This window comes from Manis javanica, chromosome 12, assembly GCF_040802235.1.
Source record: "Manis javanica isolate MJ-LG chromosome 12, MJ_LKY, whole genome shotgun sequence".
NCBI lineage: Eukaryota > Metazoa > Chordata > Mammalia > Pholidota > Manidae > Manis > Manis javanica.
This window is the reverse complement of record NC_133167.1, coordinates 1279301-1296766: the sequence shown is the minus strand read 5'-3', so window position 1 is coordinate 1296766 and position 17466 is coordinate 1279301. Positions and strand designations below refer to the sequence as shown.

Here is a 17466-nt window from a genome sequence, read left to right as displayed (position 1 = left end):
TGAGCGGGGAGAGCTTGGGATTTGAAGGGCAGTGGAACCACCCAGTGTGACACCGAGCGGTGGGCATGTGACACTTGCGCTTGTCAAAACCCACAAAAATTTACAGCACCAAGAGCGAACTTCAACATAGGCACAATTCTGAAAACTCGCTTAGGTTGAGGAATCCAGACTGGAATGCAGAACGTGACAAACCGACAGCGTCACCAGGCATGAAACCACCTCCCTGTGGGGCCGGGGAAGGTCTGGAACTCAGTGGTCTGAGACGCAGGCAAGAGGAACTGTACTCTGCCTGGTAAAGATGTTTCTCACAGAGGAAAGGTTAACAACTCTGATTATTACTATACATGCATCCTAGAATCAAGCGGTTACGTAGATGGACAGCAAATGGTGGGAACCAGGTTTCTACCTGCTGGACTTTCGGGAAGTTACAGATGAGCAAGGGGAGAGGCTAGAATGCCCATGTAGCTCTGAACCACAGACATTACTGTGAACTCATCCGATACAGGGGCAGATGGTTACACGGAGAAGTATTTACAGGTATCAGCATACACACAGGTTCGTGTATTTGCTGCCTGCTGAGAGGACCCAGAAGCAATATACTGTCCCCAGTATCAATCACCCCGAGCACACATGCGGAAGAGTTACACATCATTTCTGTAGATACTCTGCCTTTGAGGAAGGGGGCATAATCTCCCACTCCTTAGGTGTGGGCTACACACAGAGACTGCCCTTCCGAGGGGACACAACGGGAAAGGGGCAAGTGGAACCACCCTGCTACCCCAGCCAAGCGGTCAACATCGACAGGGACGGCTCCTTGCGTACAATGTGGTGGGCATGGCTTTCCCGCTGTGCTCCCCCTCCCAAGAACACACAACCCCGCTCCAATCATGAGAAAAACATCAGATGAGTCCCACTGAGGGACAAACCCCTGCCCAGGGCTGCTGTCAAGGTCATCAGAAACAGGGAAAATCTGAGAAACCGTCAAAACCAAGAGAAGCCTGAAGAGACATGATGACTAAATGTGATGTGGGATCCTGGGTGGGATCCTGGAAAGGAAAAAGGACATTAGAGAAAAACTGAGGGAACCTGAATACAGCCCACCGGTAGTTACTGAAAAGAAAAAGAAAGAATGCACTGTATGATCCCCTTTTTGTAAATAATATATACACAGATACATTCACAGCAGGAAAAAACTGAGACAAATACAGGAGAAAGGATGTACATGAAAAGTCAGGAGTGATGCCTGCAAGAGCAAAAGGGAACCACCCAGAGGCGCATCGACAGGAAAGCAGGTTAGCGCGCGGAGTGCATTCTCTATATGCCCCAAAATCTCAACGTCCCATCACTTTGTGAACACTTAATTTACTCAGTAGCAACTGTGTGTCATTCATTCATTTTTTTCTTCACTATTCAAGTATTTATTAGGAGCCTATGCTATGTGAAGCACCTTCCTTAGACAATGGGGATACAGCAGGGAGCCACAGGACTCCACGGCATAACAAAACAAAACAGTCGCTATACAGCTCATTAAATAAGTGCTGTGGAGGGGAGCATGGTGCCCGTAATGGGCTGTGATGTTCAAGTGGGCGGCGGGGGAGCTCTTGCAGGAGTGACGCAGGGACAGACCAGAAGGCAGGGAGGGAACCTCCCCCTGAAAGAGGGTCTCTCAGGCAGAGGGGACAAATGCCCTGAGGCCGCAGCACTGCAAGGCCCAGCCCAGGCGGCGAGGCTGGCACCAAGGCGGCTGAGGGAGAGTAGAAGAGGTATGTGAGGGGGTGTTAATCATATCACCCCAGAAATTAAAGACTCTCTCCTCTAGGCTATCTATGAGCCATGGGCAAACTGTTTCCCAGCTGTGTCCACAACCTGAACATACCACAGGTGTGGCACAAAGCAGATGCACAGTAATGTTCCAAGTAATGAACCCAGCAATCAAGCATTTCCTCACTTCAAAATCCTTAGAAAGTGCTTTTTTACAAAGTAACCATAGTCTTCTCTAAATTCCCATCCTCAGTCTCATTCTTCTCTCTGGAGTCACAATGAATAACCGATCTTAGGATGAATTTCCAATTCCTTGCTTTATTCCTCAAGTAATCAGGGGTACCCCTGTTCATCTTACTCATTTCTCTCCGGACCTGCTGAGGCTCGCGCATATCCCCCTGCAGAGGGCAGTGCCCATCGGGGCGCGCCCTGTCTCGGGCGGCTGTGTCTAGCGTGTGCCCTGCACCACAGCACCGGGTCCTGACCTCCCTGACACAGGCCCCAGTACACTGGGTAGTAAAAAGAAGCCCGGGTTATCTTCTAAAAACACGTATATGAGTTCTTAATAACACTGTTACACTGTTCTGTCCAAAATCCTCTGCTGACCAAAATGCTTAGCCACCTTAGCCAGGTCAACTTCCTTTGCAAACGGACACCAGTGTAGCTCCGGCCACGAGCGCGCAAAGCAGCTATGATGCAGTCACGGCCGTATTAGTTTTCCGACGGTTTCCAGCCCAGCTCTTTGCTTCCCTCGTTCCCTCCGCGTACAGCGTCTTCCCGCAGTTTCTCCGCCACTCAAGTTCTCCCGACCCTGCGTATCTAACTCGGCTGCCTTCTCTCCCGTTTCTGCTGCGCGCGCCCAGGCCCTCGGGGCTCATCCTGCCCGCCGGCCACCGCGCAGCAGCAGGGACAGTCGCCCCGCGCCCGGCCTCCGCCACCAGCGCGCCCACGAGGCCGACTCGCCTCCGCGCCCGGGCGTTCCGTGGGGCCGAGATGAAACGGCCTGGGCAGCCCGCCGCCCCTCTGAGTCGGCCCGCGACTCAGGCCCCGGGGGCCCCGCAGAGTGACCCTGGGAGCTGCAGCCCGGGGGCCCGGGAGAGGAGAGGGGCTGCGCCGGGAGGACAGGCCAGGGCCCCGCTCCCCGCCCGCCCGCCGCCTCACCACGCGCTGGGCGCCCGCCGCCAGGCCCCGCGCGGACGCGGACGCGGGGGCCAATCTCAGCAGCCCGGAGGCCATGGCTCCGCGGTCGGCGCCGGCTCAAGGACCGAGCGGACGCGGTCGCGACGAGGTCCTTTCCCGCGGCCGGCGCGCCTCGGTGACGTCAGACGGGGGTGCCCGCGCGGCGCCTGCCGGGCCTTCCGGGCGCGCGAAGAGCGGGGTCAGCGGCTCCCCCAGGCGGCCGGGTCGCCGGAGTCGCCCGGGCGCCGCCGGACCTGAGGTCGTGCCGCGCGGGGAGCTGCCCCAGGCAGCCTGTAGCCGCTACTGCGCCTCACGCCAAGTCCAGGGCGCAGGTGCCGACTTCTCAGCCCCCCGGAAGCCGTCCGGCAGCCGCGGGGAGGGCGGCCTGGGGCTGGGGAACGAAGGGGCGGATGGCGCGCGGCACCGGGACCGCGCGGGCGTCCCAGCGCGCGAGGAGGGGCCACCGGCCGACGGGCACCCGGCAGCCGGCCGAGGCCGCCCCTCCCCGCGGGCCCCCGGGGGGCTCCCGCCTGCGCACCGTGGTCGGACGGACGCCCCGGGTGCCCTCACCCCGCGGCCGGCCCCGCTGGGCTCCAGGCCCTCGGTCCGCGCAGCGCCGCGCGGATTCACTCGACCGGGGGAGGCCCTCCGCCACGCCGGCCTCTGGAATAGTTGCTATAATGTTCACATCCCTCGGTCTCACGGTTCTGAGTATCCTAACTTTTCTTTCGTTTAACGTTCATTTGGTTTTCAGCTGTCCAGACGGTCATGGAATGCAAAGCAGAACGGGAATGCAGCTGTGAAAACGCACCTGCCAGAGGAGCATTCCTGCTTGTGCGAAGGAGCAGATTCCCGATCCCAGAGCCCGAGCGTCTGATTCAGAAGACCCAGGGTGGGCCGTGAAATCCGTGTAACAGGCTTCCAGCTATTCTGATATAAATGGGCCACATGGAGAGAGATACTGTCACAGACCCTCCTGAGAGCAGGGGCCACATCACATCCTGCACACGAGTGTCCCAGCCTGGAGCAAAACTGACACATGTGTTGCAAGAGCAGTTGGGTGAGCACACCCCCAGTAAGCCGGTGTGGCCAGCCCTCAGCCCTCCAAGCCCCGTGGAGGCCCCGGTCTTCCAGGGCTTCCCTCCACGTCCCCATGCCTCCGGGAAGCCCAGTGCCCTTCCCAGTGTGTCCGAATTCAGGGCGCCTGCCTGGGCATCCTCACCTTGTACCATCGTCCATCTGTTCGGCCTTGAGCACTGCAACTGTCTTTCGCAGCTTTACCCCAGGTGAAAACACACCCTTTATCTTACTTGCCAAGACAAGATCCTTGTGTTGAACAACTCTCACTGATGGCATAGTGAGAAAGGGAAAGAGCGCAGCAGGAAACAGAAATAACACTGAGCTTCAGACATCCTGAAGTTTCTCGAACATCCCTACGGTGTGGGGTCATGGTCAGGCCCTAACCCACCAGCCTGGGGACCTGCCTGTCAGAACCTCCCCAGGCCTCCCTCCTCTCCTCCAGGCACCTTCAAAGTCCGGGTCCTGAGAGGGAAGAGCAGGCCTCCTCAGGGCTCTTAGCACTGACGTCCCTGATGAGTGTCAAACACAAGAGATGCTTTGTTAGGTATAATGTGTCCCAACTACTTTTTTAAATCAGAATTTAAACATCAGTCTTGTAACTAAATTGACCTTCTGGTGCACAGAAGTAAACAATGTGTTTTGAGTGTCCCTAGTTACGACACCATCATAAACATCCCATTACGGACGGACCTCTGTAGCCAGCTGCAACCAGCTACTGCCCCTCACCGTCCAAAACATGGGGACAGTATGCTTGGGAAATTCACTTCCACATGAGCTCCAAGTATAAATATGCTACAAGTTAGCGTTCTGCCCAGCTTCCGTTTGATGGTATAATCACTCAACTACAGCCGAGAAACCAAGTGAGAGAAAATTCAATAATAGTTCATAATAGAAATAGTTGGTGTTTCTGATTCAATAGAAGATACTTGCACTACCTTGAAATCATGCAAGGTGTGGTGATTACTGGCCTCAAATTATCTTCTCAAGTCTCCATTTGAGATGCTGTATAATACCTGGCATGTCAGTGTCATTTAGTAACGTAAAGCAAGTGATGGAAACCTCATAGTAACAGAAGGTAGTGCATGTGCCTGGCTGCAGGTATAGTTTGATCCAGATCTCAAGCAATACTATCCTTGTGTCACTTCTCACTTCTGCTTCCCTGACTTGTGTCCACACAAAACCCTGTAGGTGAATATTTAGTGCAGCTTTAGGATAATGTACAGAAATTGGACTGCAGCCAGATGTCTTTCAGAAGGTAAGCAGTTAAACAGACTGTGATGCATGCATACCACAGCAGGGAATCCTCGTGGTGGTGGAATCATGCAGGCTCTTGAGTGTGGTAGTCGACCCAAACCTACACAGATGATGAAATTTTATAATAAACCAAACACAGATGCACAGATAAATACAGGTAAAACAGGAAGCCTGAACGAGGCAGGTGGATTCATCAGTATCCTGGCTGTGATATCATACTATAGTTTGGCCACTGTTATCATTGTAGGGAAGTGGGCCAAGTTCACAAAAGATCTGCCTGTTATTTCTTACAACTGCATGTGAATCTATAATTAATAGGATTTTTCATCTAAAAAAATTAGATGGTCTTATCTGGAGATTTTTCTGGCTTCTCTCTTCTGTTCCATCAATGTTTGTGTGTCACTGCACAATATCACACAACCTTGAAAATCAGCCTTCAAGTCAGTAGACTACTAATTCCTCCAACTTTTTTCCAAAATTGCTTTAGCTGTTCTTTTTTCTTTTTTTTCTTTTCATATAAAGTTTAAGATAATCTTCTTTGTATATACAGAAAGAAACTGTTAACTATAATTTTGATAGTGATTGTGTTAACCTGGGCAGCAATCTGGGGAGAATCCTTTTTACCACGTCGAGTCTGCCAGTCCGTGCACAGACCGTGTGCCTCCATTTGATTCCCTCCATCAGCATTGCATAGGTTTCAGCATATAAATTCTGTATATGTTTTGTTAGATTTACACTCAAGTACTTCAAATTTTTTGAGTGCTTTTAAATGGTATTTTAAAGTTGGTTGCCTTGCATTCATTGCTAGTACATAAAAATACAGCTGGATTTTGTGTGTCGAGTTCGTATCCTGTGGCCTTGCTGAGTACACATATTAGTTCTAGGTTTTGTGTAGATTCCTTGGGACTTTCTGTGTAGACAATCATGTCATCTGCAGATGGGAGTAATTTTATTTCATTCTTTCCGACCTGAATGCCCATCTTTTCCTTCCCATATTGTGCTGGCTGGAACTTCCACTACTATGTTGGATAGCGGTGGCAAGAGCTGACATTCTTAGGAAAACATTCTGTTTTTGGTTAGGCATAATGCTAGTCTAGATTTGTAAATGCTCCCTAGGACTGAAGCAGTTGTCTGTGTTCCTTGGTTGCTAATGTTAGATTTTGTCAGTTTCACTGTGTCAGTTGATATAATCGCACAGCTTTTCTTCTTTAGCCTGTTCACGTGGTGGATTTCAGCAATTGGTTTTTGCATTTTGAACCAGCCTTGCATCCCTGAACTAAACCCCACTCGATCATGTGTCATTCTCATTATATATCGCTGAATCCTACTTGCAAATATTTTTAAAGAATTTTTTTAATCTATATTTATGTGAGGTAGTGATCTGTAATTTTCATTTTTGGACTTTGTATGGTTTTGGTATCAGGCTTATTTTGAATTAATAAAATTATATAGGAAGTATTCCTCTTTTGTGTTCCCTGACCACTTCTGGTTGGTGACAGAGATAAGTGACAGTCCCCGATGGATGACAGTGTGTGATCACACAGTTTTCCGGTGCTGCCAGGCTCCCTCGGTGGTGCTGGAGGGACTGTCCACTAACCAGATGAAGAGTGGGCCGGCCCGAGCCACAATTCCTATGCGCAGCACACTGCCCTCCAGACTCAGCACACTGAGGGGGTAATTCTCCCAAAATCGCTGTACAGGTTTAACGCAATTGCTATCAAAATGACAGCAAGAGTTTCTTCCTGTACAGACAGAGATTGTCCTGAGAGTTATATGAAAAATCAAAAGAAGAAAAAAAGGGGGAAAAAAGCTAATGCAATTTTGGAAAAGAATAAAGTTGTAGGAATCAGTCCATCAACTTCAAGACTGATTATCAAGGCTGCGTGGTATTGGCCAGCGACAGACACAAACACTGATGGAACAGAAGAGAGAAGCCAGAAAAATCCCCATACTAATACAATCAACTATTTTTTGTAATTAAAAGAATTTTAAAAACTCAAATACCTAGAAAAATATAATAGGTCCCTATGCCAAAAATAAAACAGTATCGAGAAATGGAAGAAGTTGTACATGAATAGAAGACTATGCCTTCTTCTTGGATTAAGAGCCTTGAAATTGTGAGGATGACAGTTATCTCCAAATTGAGCTATAGATTCAACACAATCCCAATAACTATCCAAAATACTTTTCCTCTGTTGAAATTGACAGGCTGATTCTGAAAATGCCTGTCTCCCTCCCCTGATTTGGGAGGGCCGAGATAACCATGCAGCCTTGAAGAACAGTAGCAGAGATGGAGGGCTTCACCACCACACATGACAAAATATCAGAAAGCTACTGTAATTATGATGACGTGGCATTGGCACAGCAAAAGACAAACACAAATGGGACAGAGTAAGAAGCCCAAGAAGAGCTGAGGACAGACAGGTGAGTGCAGGTAGTGGATAGATACCGGGTGCATGAAAAGGGTGACACTGCAGAAGGGAGCACATGCTCTTTGCAATGAATGGTGGGTCCCGCCTCAATCTGATATCCATACAGAAAAGAATGAATTCAGACCCATGTCTCATACCATAAATAAAAATCAATCTCAAATGGTTTAAATCTAAACACAAAAGGTAAAACAATGAAGCTTCCAGAATTAAATAGAAGAACATCTTTATGACCTTGGAATAGGCAATCATGTCTTAAATGGAAAGTAAAAAAACACTATAATAGGAAATAAAGAGCTTCTCTTCTTCAAGACACCATTAAGAATAAAAAGGCACACCCCTAAACCAGGATATTTTTGCATTAAGTATAAAAAACAGAGGGTGTTTATCCAGAATATATAAGAACTCCTACAGGTTAAGGAGAAAAAGCAACTCAATATAAAAATATGCAAAAGACTTGGTTGAATGGGCACTTCAGGAAGGACGCATCCAAACGGACAATAGCCAGCAAGTACTACCGAGGTGCTCAGACCATTTGCCATCGGGGAATGCAAACTGAAGCGAAGGCACCGTTACAGCTGGAAGGATGCCTAACTGAAAACTGCTTACGATCCCGAGTGTGGTGAGGATGTGGAGCTACTGGACACACTGCTAGTGGGCGCGAAGATGAACTCGCCCCCTTTGGAGCACACTGCTGGAGCTTCTCCTAAGCCCGGCCACACACATCGCTGAGGTCACGGCAACTGCAGGCATAGCCTGTGCACACCTGGGTCTAGCCTAGGCACATGGCTCACAGAACTGTATGAATGAAAAGACATGAGCCAGGGTGCTTTCGCAGCACTCCCACAGGCATCCAGGCAGTGTTGTGGACAACAGCGGGCAGTACCCAGAGTGCTGTTCACAGCTTCATCGAATAGGAAAATGTTGGATGCCTTTACACAGCAGAGTACATGTTACATGCATGAGCGATCGCTACATGCAAGTGCATCAAGGGTCCCCTCAGGCATCACGCAGAGAGAACGCCACTGAACATAAAGTGTCTCTCGTGACTGTGTTCATAAAAACCTCAAAACCACCCAAACTGGCATCTGGCGTTAGAAGCCAGGATCATGGCGATCACGGGTCAGGGTGTGAGGGGGCTTCCAGCTCTCGACTCGAGTGCTGCTTACCTGACTGTGTTCCTTCTGTGAAAACAGGTCCAGGTGAAGGCTTACTGTGTGTGCACAGCTCTGCAGGCTTGCTGAATTTCATTTAAGGATTCACTTTAAAAGCATCCAGTGCCATGTAAGATTTTTTCTATCACCGCAATTTAGATTGTAGGACATTCAATGGTCCTTCTGTGAAGGCTGACCAAAGCCCAAGAGTCTATTTCAAGGCGTCCTTAAATTCTTTGTTCCTCAGACAGTAGATCAAGGGGTTCACGATGGGGCTGAGGACAGTGCACATGGCAGAGATGAGCTTGTCGGAGCTGCGGGAGGAAACCGTCCAGCACCTCGGGGACGACGTCAGACACGTGCCGGATCCCCAGGAACGACGTGGAGCTCAGGAAACGGTGCACGGCCCTGCGGAGGCAGGGGCTGCCCCGGGCGGGGAGTAGGACGGCCGGGCTCCACCAGGACGCAGAGGCAGGTGAGTGGCAGGAGGAGCGGGAGCCGCAGCGGGGGCGCCGTGGGGAAGCCCACCAGAATGAACCCCCTGGCCTGGGGGGCATCCTCCCCCCCTCCCCCCCGCACCATCCGTGCAGGGAGCCAGGCCTGCAGGGCGCCAGTGCGTGGGGCGCGGGGCCGGGAGGGGACCGCCAGCAGAGAGAGCAGGACTGCCTGGGCCCCCATCTCCTCAGGGCCACTGAGAGCGGGGCCCTGGGTACCCCCACGCCCCCTCCCCACGAGTATCCCCCAGGGGTACCGAAACTGGCTATGCCTGAAATCCCCCAGGGGACCCAATAGTGACAGAGGAAGCCCTCGGCTCTTTGCACCCGGGTTGTCTGGGTCTGTTGTGTGGTGTCTGGCACGCTCTTTCTACATTAGTAGATACTTGAGCTTTTGCCTGGTTTCAGGGTTGATTTTATAAGAAGAAGTGACGCCAGTAGGTCTCCCAGACGGTGGGGTGCAAGGGGTCCGGGCTGACCAGGCGCACCTCAGGGCCACTGTCTTCGGCGGCGGCAGGGGCCTCTCAGGCCGTGGTCACACTCGTGTCTACCTTTGTGTTGCCTCGAGACCCCCTTAAAATACGGCAAAGGAAGGAAAAGAGACCCCATAGCACCACAAAGATTAGGAGGAAAACAGCAGGGAGAGATTTCAGCTCACTTCTGGAAGAGAGAAGTCGGGCAGGCGCGGGCACGGGGGCAGGAGAGGCAGAGAGCGCCCTGAGCAGGCGACACCTCCCTGCAGTGCTTGGCAGGGAGGGGTGGGGCGGGCAGGCAATGCAGGGCAGGACACAGTGGGGAGGGATGCGGGTAGGGGGAGCGCGGGTCGGTGGGTGCAGGGGAGGAAGTCTGATGACAGCCAGCCGGGCAGTGGGGGTCCCAGTCCTGTCTTGCTCTGGCCCCTCCCTTGAGAGGCCAGGTCCAGAAGCCGCCCAGAGGGGCACCTACCTGGGAGAGCGTCAGGGTCCCTGCCTCCCTCGGCCCCAGGCAGGCCGGCAATTGCTTCTCTGCCAGGGGCACCTAAGAGGTGGCCAACCCTGCTCTGAGCGACTTGGGTTTAAAGGAGGGGCAGGGAGAAGGGGCCTCCCCATCATGTACCCCACCCGGAGATGCCCCACATTGCCAATTAGCTTGGAATCTCATTCTGCCGGCCTCTGGGCCCTGTGAGAATGCCTGACTGAGGGGCAGAGTCCTATTGGGCTTCACTGCGGGCCACCCCCATGCCCTGTCCAGGCATGCAGGCTCCTTGGCCAAGCCTCCTGCCCTGCCCACTCAGTCTCCAGACACACAGCACTGTCCCCACCATGACTCTGCTACCCGCTCCCTTCAGGGCCAGAGAGGGGTACGACTCCTGCTTGGGGACAGGGGACTTTTCTGGGTGCAGTGAGCACAGCCTAGTCCAGGGAAATGGAGTCAGTAGGGACCCTGCTCTGCCCCAGAGTCCTTGAGTGTTAGTACTCACAACGGGACAGGGAATTAACACGAGAAGACTTTTTCCCCATATATGATTAACCCAAACACCATCGTATCACTGTCAGCCAAAAAGGAGGCACATCTTCTCTCAAAAAAAAAAAAAAGGAGGCGCATCTTGCAGACATTCCCTAAGACGGTTTTCTGGTGGCAGAAGAAACGGGAGCTGAGGACATCGGGGGGCCACACCTGTCAGACAGTCACTGGGCTCAGGACACAGTGGGGGCGGGGGGCTGTGGTTCTGGTGGACAATCACTCCAGCAGGCCAGCGTCCTTCCTCCCCTCAGGAAGGCCATCAGGAAGACCAGAGGGTGGCCAGTCACAAAATGGGCAGGCGGACAGGCACTTCATCAGAGAAGAGAGGATAAGCACCTGAAAGATGTGGCCGCCACTGGGTGTCGGGGAAATGCAGGGCGAAGCCATTGTATCCGCTACAGCTGCCCGTGTGGCTGAAATAGAACAGGCGCAGCGCCCAGCGCGGCGAGCAGGCGGGAACAGCACCTCGCACACCACACTCAGGCCAGAGAGGCGGGCGCTGCCACTGTGCGCCACAGCGCGGCCGTGTCTTAGGAGGGGGCAAAGTCAAATGTGTACTCACGCGGATGACTGGGCGCAAGTGTTATAGGAGCCCTGTTCGCAGTCACCAAAAGGTGGAAATGACCCAGAGGCCCTTCAACAAGTAGACGGATGAGCAGATTGCAGTGTGTCTGCACGATGAACAGTAAGAGCGACCTGTGGAGTGGTGTAGATGAGGCTCACACTCATGTGTCTGCTGCCCACACAGGGTCGTATGTTTTCAGTGTGCGTCCCCCTAATCACGGCAGGATTGGGCGCCCTAAATGCGCTTCTCAGCCAGTTGGCCACCTCCAACTTAAGCAAATGCTGAAGTCTGTCACTGCCTTTCAGTGGGTCCACATTTCTCTCACTGGCCTGTAGGGAACTTCACCTTTTTCAGCTCTTTAGATATATCATTTTTGTAATTTTTAAATATTACAAGCATGTTCTCTGCTCTGTGTCCCACTTCTCAGGTGGCCATCCCTCTCCCACCCAGTCCATGGATCAGGGCAAGACGCCCCCCACCTCGCTGCAGGGAGAGCCTTAGGCCCTGGCCTCTAAGCTAAACATGCTGCTCATTCCATTTGCCCTCCGGAGATGCACAGCAACACAGAATTAAGAAAACCAGCTCATGGTATTGCCTGCCGCACAGTTCGCGGTTTCAGGCATGTATGGGCCCTAAGTCGGCCCATGATACAGGGAGGGAGGTGTTAATCCTTATTAACAGAGAGACACCCCGCCATGAAAAGTCTCACTGATTCACTTTTCCTTTAGACTGGCCCTTTTAATGCTTGGTTTCAGGAATGTCTGCCTTCCAGGCAGTCGTGAAGGTCCCCCCTCCTTGCTAGAGAGGTGGGCTGCACCTACCCTGCTGCACGCCAGTGGCGACTTCCTTTACCTTCAGGCATCGTTTCTGCATCTCTCCAGTTGTCACTGATTTTAGCCCCAACACTTCCCACCTGGGTCCAACCGGGTGCTGGCCCAGCTCTCAGGCAGTGACACCAGATCATGGGCTTCCCCTTGTTCCCTCCCCTCATGTAGGGTGGAGCCACACATGGCACACATTAGGCACCGCAGCTGCCTTCCCTGCCAGCTCGACATTTTCCACAATCCACCCAGAACCCTTAGGGTTCTGGCATAAAGGGTTAAAGCCCAGTTACAGTTTCTTGCTGAGGGATGGTCCATGCTGTCAACAGAGCTCTCAGGCCTGCTCCCAGGACCATCCTCAGGTTGGCGAGGGAGGGTTGAGGGCGCCCTACAACGTTCCCAGCACAGGGCCTCCCTTGGCCTCCCTCTTGCTGAGTGTGAGCACACACTCACGAAGCACGCGAGACAGTGCTTCACGCCCAAGCTCTCACCCTTGTAAACAGCACGTGTTTGATTGCCCTTCTGATTCTGCCAAGCCACCGCTCTGAGGATGGCATGCGACACGACACGACCCTTTGACCTAGTGTCTCGGCCTGTTTTTGGACACAGCGGGCTGTGAGGCATCCCCAGCGTGAAGAAACGTGACTCTCGGGGCCACGCCGAAGGGCATCTTCCTTCCCGTCCTCTTCTAGCACCATCAGCATCCTCATCCACCATTGTACGCAAAGCCTGGTCCGGAGCAGGTGCCCACTCCTGCCAGCACCCAGCCGTAGCCCCCAGCGTGGGCGGCAGCAGTCCGAGGCGGTCCGTGCCTGCTGTGTGCGGGGCCGTCTGCAGTCTGCCCTGTGCTGGAAGGGAGGGCAGGTCTGATTGGCGTTCTGTGCCTCAGAGGGTGCAGGAGGGGGGTGTCAGTGACCCATATCCGTGTGGCTGCAGCCTCCAAGCCTGCTCATTCCATGCGCCCAGGCGGCCACCTCCAGTGAGCACACCAGGATATCCATTTGCTGGTTCCAGTTGCCTTCTGACCCTAAGAAGGGGTTCCCCTGCAGGGCACTGACACAGCCTACATTAACAGGCCCCCAAATTCCCACAGTGATTTCTGCAGGGCAGTGCCCCACACAGGCAGCCTCCTTTATGACCGTCCAGCTCTCCATTACCCTTCTGCCTGGCCACACAGCCCCACCCACGAGTGAATGAACACGCACATACAGGGGCCTTTACTCTTGCTGAATTCTCCCATCGCTGCAGGAGGCACAGCACGCAGTTCAGCCCACGAGCTGACTGGCTCTGCCCTTCCTCAGTCGGGGCTTCCCCCGGGGTCGGTCCAAGGGGCCTGAACTCCAAACAGGACACCGTTCATTGCCAACTGCCACGCCCAGCCCGAGGGCTCTCTAACAGCCACCAGGGCCTCGCGGGACACTGCCCCGCGGCGCAGGACCCGGCAGCTCCTCGGATGGCCCTGCAGGCAGCACAGGGAAGAGGCTCTGCCCCCCACCCCAGCAGCTGCCCCTGCTCTCCTGGGCACTGCTCTCATGAGAGTGTTTCTCTGCCATCACCCAAGTCCTCATGGGTATTGGGGGCTTCAGGATTGTTCTATTTCCTTAGTCTGAGGGACACCGCCCATCAGTGCCGATAGCGAGCTGGCAACTGTCTCTTAGACGGCCTGCGCATTGTCCCTTCATCTGGGGTGCTGGGGTGCAAAGTCCCAGTGACCCCCACGGGGCGGCGCTCGCGGGCCTTAGCCGAGCGCCCCGGTCTGGGGCAGACGCTCCCCGAACCCGACCCGCATGCAGGTCAGCAGGCCCGCGGCGGTGGGACTACTGCTCTGTGCACCGGACAGGCCGGCCGCCCTCAAGCCCCTTCAGCGGCGGCCTCGTCAGGGCGGGAGGGGCCAGCAGGTTCCCGCACGTGGAATATGCAGCCCCCCCATACCCCAGAACCCCAGCCGGGCACTGTGCCTCTTGCGTGGCTCCGGGGACGGCCAATGGCCGCAGCATGTGTTCATTCGCTGCGGGACGTCCAGGGTGGCTTCTGCCCGTGCATTCCCAAGAACCTCACCACTTGGGTGCGCCCGCCAAGCTTTGCCGGAATGGCCACCCAGCCCCCCCTGTCCTGTGTGTGGGCGCTGCGCTGTGTGACCTTGGCCTTCTGTCGGTCCCAGCCCGCTCTTCAGCTGCTGATACTATTGCGACGTCACCCTAGTGTTTTATTACACTCAGGCCTCTTTTCACGTGCAAATCCCTTCTTACCGAGTGATGAGCGTGAGCCGGTGAGTTCGGAGAACCCTGTGGCTGCTCGGTAACCGCAGTTGGGATCCTAAGCGCACGAAGGTGGACCGCGCGCAGCTGCCTTCTGGGATTCACACTGAGATTGAGGAAGAAGCGTTTGCAAGACCCAGGCCGGGCGCAGGCGTCGGTCAGCGGGCCGCGCCTCTGCAGCAGGAGGCCTCGTGAGAGGGGCCCACGCTGTTGGTGGCGCTGCTCCGCCCGAGCCTCGGTGGCCCCACTGCTGCTCTCCACGAGCCGTCTGCCTCCTCGCAGGCCACACGGGGTTACTGGACAGAGAATGTGTTTACAGGCGTCCCGGTGTCTAACGTATTACTAGGTGGGGTGGTCATCTCTTTTTGTTCACGAGGAATTCTATGCAGCTTCAAATTAACCACCTGCGTGGGCTCAGGCAATTCTGTGGGTTCCCATGGATTATGTCCAACTAACACTGACCGAAGGGTGACCTTATGTGCCTTCTGTTGTATAAAACTAGGTAGGGGAAACGTTCCCTCGTCGGACACAGTATCTGTCCCAATAGTACATTCGCGTGAAGGAGACACAGCCACTTCAAGAAAGTCCATTCAAACATTCCAGTTTTCATCCAAACTTTCATGTTAATTCCATCAACCTTCCAGTGAAACTCTACATCCTCCCAATCCAACTGCAGCCCCATTACGAATTTGCCAGCAGGGTTTGGAACCACTGTGCACGGGGCTCCCGTGTCCAGGCATCCCAGAGGTTTTCCTCCATCTCTGGCCATTTCACACACATATGGCCATATGGCTTCAGGTCCCCAACCAGTAACTGAGCGAGAAGACCTTGGCCTTCTGTCGGTCCTCAACCTGAAGACTGAAAAATATTGACAAGAAAAACACTACGCACTAAAACACATGGCCGAAGAGAAAATAACAAAGACCCAGAATTAAATGGAGAGATATACCATGTTCATGAATTAAAATATTGTTAAGATGCTGATTCTCTGCAAATTGATTTATGGATTCCATACACTCACAATCAAAATCTAAGCAGGTTTTAGAAATTGAAGATCTTACTCTAAGATTTTATAGCAAAGGAAATGTCCTAGAAGAGCCAAAACCACTTTTGAAAAAGGTAAGAAAATTGGAAGATGCCTATTACCTGATTTCAAGACCTCCTATAAAGTCACAGTAATCAAGTCAATGTGAGATTGACATAAAAATAGACATATAGCTCAATAAATCATAATATACTACACCCCAGATATTGACCATATATAAAGGGTAAAGAGATCTTTGAGAAAAGTGCCATGGTGGGGAAATGATAGTATTTTCAATAAATGACCCTGGAACAATCAAAATAAAAAGAAATTAACTTAGAGTGAATGTGAGTTGTATTTGGGAGAAGCTTTTAATATTTTACCAAGCATCATGTTTGCTATACACTTCCTATATTGTTCCTTTTGATAATAAGCTTATTGAGCTATAGTATCTTTATTAAAATACACTCATTTTAAATGTGAAGTTTCATTAACTTTGTCAGATGCATATAGTTGAGTAACATTACTACAAACAAGATCAACATTCCATCATCCCCTAAAATTCCTTTCTGTCCTTTGCCCGCTGACCCCGCCCTCTGTCTCAAGAAACTATTGATCCATTTCTGGTCACTGTAGATTAGATTTGCCTTTTCTGGAAGTTATGTAAATGGAATCACATAGTATGGCTTCTTTTGCTCAATATAATGTTTTTAAGACTTATCCATAATGTTGTGTATATAAGTAAATTGCTCCTTTTTATTGCCAAATAGTATCCCATATCATGAATATACCACACATTTTTATCACCTGTTGACTGGCATTTGAGTTGTCTTGTCTATTACAAATAAGGCTAATAAGAATTTGTATATACATCTTTGTGTATAGAAGTTTTTATTTCTGCTGGGTAAATACACAAGGAATGAAATTGCTGTGTTACATAGAAAATGTAAGAAACTAACAATTTTTCAGAGTGGCTGTACCATTTTACATTCTCACCAGCAATGTTCAAGGGTTTTAAGTTGCTATGCATCCTCACCTAGATTTAAAAATGCTGTTCTTCTAAATATTAGCCATTCTAGGGAACATGGTCATTTTATGTGGGTTTAATTTGCATTCCTATAATTACTGACGATGTTGAAAATCTTTTTGTGTAGTTATTGGCCATCCATTTGTGTCAAGAATTGTAAAGGACCTGAGATGTTTACCTGCTTATAAACTTACAATTTTGTCTCCCAGAGTTTCATGGTTGTGGGCAGAGACGTGAGGTTCCCTGATCAGAGACAAAGGGCTGTATGACTCATACCTGCAGGCAGAATGATTTTCATACCTGCACTGATTCCCCTGGCCCACCCCCAAATGCCATGGGGATGATGTCGGGTGGTCCAGGTGGGTACTGCATACAGAGTGAGTTTACATCACTGCTAAGCAACCCTGAGCTAAGGAAACCACAGTCTTTTATAAAGGTCATCACCTGCCCGGGTTGGAGAGCATGCAAACCTGCCTTTATTGTTATAAAATTTCTCTCTTTCTTTCTTGAGGTGCCTCTTGCTTTAAAGTACACTCACCTGATGTTAGTATAGCTACACAAAATTTCTTTTGGTTAACTTCACATGATGTACATTTTCCCACCTTATTCCTGTTTCATCTCTTCTGTGTCCTTATATCTATGATTTGTCTTTTATAAGAAGCATATAGGCTGGAGAGGATTAAAGATGGTGGGGTGAGAGGTGAGAAAGAGGCTTCCTCCTAAAACCTCATATAATACAAAAATATAATTAATACAACTAACCCTGAGAGAGCAACAGGAAAGAGGACTGTGCCAGACTGCATACAGCTGGAGAAAAGAGCAGACCTCGGGAACAGGGCACCAGTACCGCTCCCCTGTGACCCCCAACATTGCTTCAGGAGCTGAGCAGCTCCAGAGTAGAGCTTCTGGACACTAGA

The 17466-nt window shown here is 51.8% G+C and overlaps 1 protein-coding gene and 1 long non-coding RNA gene across 5 annotated transcripts in view; one reads left to right on the top strand and one right to left on the bottom strand.

Annotated features, from left to right (window-relative positions):
- Positions 1-3080, bottom strand: part of NDUFA10 (NADH:ubiquinone oxidoreductase subunit A10) — a 42093-nt gene extending 39013 nt beyond the window's left edge. The window contains exon 1 of the mRNA XM_037009611.2: positions 2923-3080. Within this exon, the coding sequence (XP_036865506.1) occupies positions 2923-2997 (75 nt within the window). The 5' untranslated portion in view covers positions 2998-3080. The remainder of the gene's footprint in view (positions 1-2922) is intronic.
- Positions 3081-3091: 11 nt separating this feature from the next.
- LOC140844877 (uncharacterized) overlaps positions 3092-17466 on the top strand; it is a 33278-nt gene continuing 18903 nt past the window's right edge. The window contains exons 1-3 of one of the 4 annotated variants that reach the window (XR_012123394.1): positions 3092-3272; positions 3695-8987; positions 9105-9332. This is a non-coding gene — a long non-coding RNA (uncharacterized lncRNA). Of the gene's footprint in view, positions 3273-3694; positions 9333-14459; positions 16355-17466 lie in introns of those variants that run through there. The other 3 variants (XR_012123393.1, XR_012123396.1, XR_012123392.1) reach the window with 3 other exon arrangements.